At 40.3% G+C, this 5,901-nt stretch overlaps 1 protein-coding gene across 1 annotated transcript; it reads right to left on the bottom strand.

Moving 5' to 3' along the window:
- Positions 1 to 5,016: 5,016 nt before the first annotated feature.
- Positions 5,017 to 5,328, bottom strand: MRPL57 (mitochondrial ribosomal protein L57). The gene has a single exon (XM_009872393.1). It carries the CDS (start codon positions 5,326 to 5,328, stop codon positions 5,017 to 5,019), a length of 312 nt encoding a protein of 103 aa, XP_009870695.1.
- Between the last annotated feature and the right edge of the window lie 573 nt (positions 5,329 to 5,901).

The raw sequence follows: 5,901 nt of genomic DNA, 5'->3' as shown, positions 1-5,901 counted from the left end.
AGCTGATGCTGGTTACAAATAGACCTGAGCCCTTTTGAAACATGCTGCAGGTAGTAGCTGAGTTGATGATCTGGACTGAAAGAACCGGTGTGGTTTCTCTCCCTGACTGATTGATACTTGAGTAAAAAAATATTTACAATGGAGATGCTAAAGTATTGAGCATACTGCAAGATTTAAAACAAGTTTGTTTTGTCCTTGGAATGAATAATTTTTTCTTGGCTATTAATGTTCTAGAAGAACATTTTGAGAACCTGTGAACATGATTGGGTCACTATTGGATGTTCTTGAGGCAGAAGCAATGGTCTAAACTTGCATATTTTATGAAAGTTGCAGAATGTTTCTTCAAACTTTGTACAAGAAATTTTGCATTTGTTAATTTCAAGACTTACAAAAAAAATATCCGTACACATTAATCCGAAAGGTTTAGCTTTTTCTTCTCAAATGTCATGTGACAAGTGCTTATGTGCATATGAGCTCTCAGCAGTACTGCACCGGCAAAATTTCTTGGGGAAGACAGCAGAGACAGACCAGAAATTCCAATGGCTTCTTCTGAATGCTAAAATCTGCAGTCCCAAGCACTGGTGGAGCTGTATCGGAGGGCCCGGGACAGCATCTGGCTTTTACTGCAGCAGCGTACGACAGCTGCGCTAACGACAGACAGACACAGTCGTTGTCTAGCGGAACTTTAAGCAATATGGTCTCTGCTCCACCTCACCCCACAAAGTGCTTGATGCACCCCCGTACAAATGTATATGTACCGCAGCCTAACATCAGGATAACTTGATTTCTTAAGTCAGGATAGTTGATCTACAAGAAAAATGCAAGTAAACAGACTGGGCTAGCTCCATGTGTGTTCTCCAGCTAGTGCTGGTCTTCTGAAACCAGTTCTTTGTGTATCTAATGGACATTTTTGTGGCTTTTCATGAAGAGCTGGTATTTCTGACGTCTTTATCCAGATCATGGGTACATCGTCCCAGATTTTTCTCATGTTTCAGATGAGAAAAGGAGAGCAGTGTGCTTAGGATGCTCTCGAGGCCCGAGTTGCTGTTGGTGTAAAAGCAGGTGTTACTGAAAAATCACTTTGACAAATACAAAATGTAGTAAAATGATTCAAATACAATTCCTGCAAATTTACCCCCCACCCTCCTTTCTTTTTTCCCCCAGGAAAACTGGTTACTAAGAGAACGCCCAGACTGACACTCGGGAAATAAGTTCTCTAAGGAATTGTCTTGATGAGCTCTTAAGGACACACCAGGGGTGGGGGGAGGGTGTCAGGTTTTCCTGACAGCTCCCTAGCCGTAAGCAAGGACACCCTGTGCCAAATGAGGGAGCAGACCAGGAATTAAAAAGTCAGTGAGGACAAAGAGCAGCTTGGCTGTTGAGTTGCAAGCAGATGTGGGTGTCACAGCTGGCAGAGGCAGAGCGGCTGTAGGGTTGCTCCCAGAAATAGGTTCTTGGTGCCCCATGCACTGCAGAGCTGGAAGCTTGGAGGGAACGCAGCAAGAAGAGCAGCCCCGCCAGTTCAGGAAGCCAGGAGGGAGATGGATCCTGAGAAAACAACTGTTCATGTTGCTGGGGTCGTGTTGTACCTAGTGGTTTTGTGCTTTAACCTACTCTTTATCAGCAAGTCTTGAAAATGCCTAGATGGTCACTAAAAATAGCAGCCCTTAAGCTTTTAGATCCATCAAAATAATTACTACTGCAAGCCATAAATAGTATCGTAGTTACTGTAGGATAGTTGGCGTTGGCTGCAGTTAGAAACTATGCTTTAGTATTTCTTACTGCTTTTTTCTTTTCAAAAAACACATTTACACAAGAGTCATGTGCACAAAATGACATTAAACTCCCAGTGTGAGGACAGAAGCCTGACACAGGGCAGGATTTCTCTCAAGATTGCTGAAATGTCTTTGAGATGATAAACCTGTCCCTCTGAAGATGAGGCAGAGAGATCCATAAATAGAACATACTTAAAACTACACAGCTAGTACTGTTTCTTACAATTATTTATTTACAGAAGGTACAACATACACAGCATTGCTGTTCCTTCCAAAGGCGTATTACAGGAGGAGGTGCAGATTTCTGTCATAACTGACTTCCTGCAGTATTACCCTGAGATAGACGCATCATAAGCCTGTGATTAAAAACTCCCACGTTAAATATTCAGAAGGTTATTTCAGAGGGGGAGTTTGGGCACTTCTGTTTTTAGTGATCTGAGCAGGAATTACAGTAACGTTTTTGCTAGAGCTGCCCCTTGAGTGTGGAATTTGCAGGCACCAAGCTACTTTGGGTATGCTCTGCTTAGAAACTGGTCATTTTCCAGAGCGCTAAATGCCTATAGACGTCAGGTGCTGTTTCTTCCCTCATTTGATCTTGTGTGGCTCTTCTGTATCGTAATCTTTAGGGGTTTGGAGGTGTTAGTTAAGTTCAATACCATTTGATAGGCACTCGAATAACTTTTAATCTATCTGAAGGATGGTCTGGTTGTAGCTCGCCAGAGCCCCAAGAGGCGGCAAAAAGCAGAGCTCGCAGCAGCATTAGTGCCTGGCAGATTTCCCCGAGACATGCATTAACTCTGACATATATTAACCGGATCTGCCTAGATCTGGAGCACTGACTGACCATATTTATTAAAAATAAATAAAAATAATCAAACCAAAAAAAACACCACACCCCACAGCTTTGAGCTTCATGCTGTATGGCCTCTGAGTAACCTATCGAAAATTGTACGTATCGGGGATTCGGGCATGCATTTACAGAGACTCCAAACAGCAGCTTCTTTAACTCAGTGCAGATCAAGATCACACCTTTCACAGTACCTAACATTGGAGGCTCTTCTATCCCTAAATTGCACCAAAGAGAGCAGCTGCGTATAAAGTGATTTGTTATAATACAGAACACATTTACTACACTCATTTCTATCAATTTATTTTGTATATATAGACAGCTCTTTTTATGCATTCTTTTTAATTATGTAACTGTAATGAAATGTAATGAAACTGCAAGTTGTAGTTAGTTTTAATGCTTATTAAAACTGGTGTTTGGCCATTTGTTTTCTGCAGCAGTTACTTGAATCTTGTTTCCTTTAGGTAGTGAAGTCCAATAATGTTTACAGGATTGCTTGGTTTTTTGGAGGCTTCCCCATCTTTCTTCCTGTCCCCTGCCCCAAGAAACAAAGCACATGCCCGGCAGTGAAGCAGATGTGTTGGGGATGAAGTACTGGGATCAGCTTTACTGGCACCAAAGCATTAATGGTGACATGCGGGTTCCCTTCCGTCGACGTTGCTTAGCTGACAACTCAGATGCTGAGCGTGTTCTGCCCTCACTTCTGTCCCTCAGCCTGTTGCTGTGATCAGCTTTATTGGGAGAAACTTAAATCTTTCTGAACAACAATCATAAAACCATCACAGGAAGAGGCAGCATTACTGCTGTTAAATCTGCCTGTCCTGTCCCCTCTTTAACTTAGATGAATTAAACGTCCCTGAATTATCTCTGCAATTATTTTTGTATTTGCCAGCAATGGTCATCAACATTTGCACTAATCACAATGTCCTGGCTGTTTTGCTTCCACATAGTTATTTTTTAATTGCAATGCCTAAACTTGTAACGAGGTGTATTTAAGTTTGAGATGAAGTGTAAAAGATCTGCGTAATGACACATTTATTGTATTTTTTTTTGTATGTTACAGATAGGACTAGTCCTATGCACCGAGAAAACAAACATGTTGCCATTTATAGTTTAATACTTGAAGTAACTTTTTAAAACGAGCTTTTATAAATGAATTAAATATAAAATCACATTGCTCTGCCTGGAAGTTCCTTCATGTTTTAATTGTATTGTGAAATTTCCCCATATGTGTACTTTCCATAAACGTTATTTTAAGCCATTTATAACCATTGAAAGTGCATTCGAGATTTTGTACATCAGTGTTGAGACCTGTTCATACTTCTCTGAAGTACAGTTCACGTTTAAATAAAAAGTTGTACCGTTTTAGACTTGTTTTCCAAAGTGATAAAATATGGACTTGACACTCGAGTTCGTCAGTGAATGCAACATCAACTTAATAAAAGTATGTGAAAGAAACTGAAAATTTCATAGCTGTAGCACGTGTGTATTAGACTGCCTACCTGGGAAACATTTTGTAACTGTTCCAGTTTTTACACTCCAGCTACAACAGACCTAAGATTACACTCACTCTTGAAATATCTTCCAGGTCACTTGGTCATTATATTCTTTCGGGACACTAAACATGACTTGGAAATGAGACTGCCACTCCCAACAGCGATCAGCTCTGTTTCTTTTAGATCAGAAATAATCTCTGTAAGAGGGCACTGACATTTAAATTCAACAACTCTTCCCAGATTTGTTTTTTAATGGAACATTTTACTCTTTCATGAAAGAGTTCCAGCCTCATTGTAATTCTAGTTCATCTTAGTCCTTGCATGCCTGCAAGAAAGTGCAAGCTATGCTCAGATTTAGAATCACAGAATGGTTTGGATTGGAAGGGACCATAAAGATCATCTAGTTCCACCCCCCTTGCCGTGGGCAGGGACACCTCTCACTAGATCAGGCTGCTCAAACAGCATCGCACAGCATTAGCTGTGTCCCAAGTACTGATGTATACTCCAGCATCCCTTTGGAGGGGAAAGCGAGCAGATAATCCCTTGGAACACAGCAGGTGTGTTCTCCTGCCTTTCAAAAGGAAATGAGAGAGGCTACAAATCTATTTCAAATTATTATCATTGCACTTGGTGACTCGTGCTGTTTTATGCAAAGCCCCTGAAGAAAAGGCAGGCAGATGGTATAGAGCCACAGAAAGAACTGTCCTTTTCTGAAGAGACAATAATAACAAAACACATACTGTTCTGTAGGACTACTTTAATGTAAGATTTTGTATACTGAGCAAAGTCTCACTTGTCACTCAGTCTTATACTGAATTACAAAAACTTCCATAATAGGTACGACAGCAGATCCCACGGCAGTGCATAATACATGCCAAATATAAATATGCTGTATTATTCAAAACGTCCACTTTCTTGACACATTTAAGTGGTTTAAATGATCACTAATATATCTGTGCTCGGGGAACTTGGCTTTCATCCGGATTTTGAAAGCTTCAAATCTTGCACGTCTCTCTTCTGTGTTATGTTTGTATTCCTGCTCCTTTGTCAGGTAAGGTCGACTCAGCCAATATTCATTCTCTGCTTCGATCTCCAGCCTTCGGATCATTGCTTGCTTCATTGCAAGGGTAACTGGTCTTGGTCGCCTGTACTTTCCAATCCATTGTTTTCCAGGGATTCTCTTGCGGAGTAACACTGTTGTTAAAAACATTATGCCTCAAAATATAAACAAAAATATAAAATACTTGTTACCTTAGGGACAAGAATTAAAAACTTCACAAGAACAAATAAAAACTCTGCACACACTCCACTGCCTTTCAGCTGGCTGTTCTGAAGTCAGAGGTTCAGAATCTGATACAACCAATCCCTACATCCAGTACAATGACAGTCATATGGAAACATAAGACCAGAAAAGGGAAACAGAAATCTTTACTTAGCTCAAGAGTACAATGAGATTAAAGCACGTCCTCCGTAAATTATCTATGAAATAAATACTCCAAGATACTACTAAACAAAGGATTCCCTTTTTTCTTTATTTAAATTGCCAACTGCGTTGTTAAAATGGAGTATTGCCAGGTCTATCTTCTAGGTCCAGATCTGGCCTTTCTTCAGTGTTAACTTTTGACCACAGTCTCTCCATAAACTACTTGGAATACAATTACCTAATCTTGTATTCTAACTATGGGAAATCTGTTTTGTAGAGACAAACAATATCCTGCATTAGACCAACTAGTGGTTGCAGAAAGTAGAAATAGAGCTTCCAACACAATACACGTGTAACAAA

This window comes from Apaloderma vittatum, unplaced genomic scaffold (assembly GCF_000703405.1).
Source record: "Apaloderma vittatum isolate BGI_N311 unplaced genomic scaffold, ASM70340v1 scaffold1217, whole genome shotgun sequence".
NCBI lineage: Eukaryota > Metazoa > Chordata > Aves > Trogoniformes > Trogonidae > Apaloderma > Apaloderma vittatum.
Note: the sequence above shows the minus strand (reverse complement) of the source record. Positions and strands in the feature narration are given on the sequence as shown.

Coding starts and splice junctions, on each gene's coding strand:
- MRPL57 (XM_009872393.1), bottom strand. CDS start 5,328: ATGTTTTTAACAACAGTGTTACTCCGCAAGAGAATCCCTGGAAAACAA.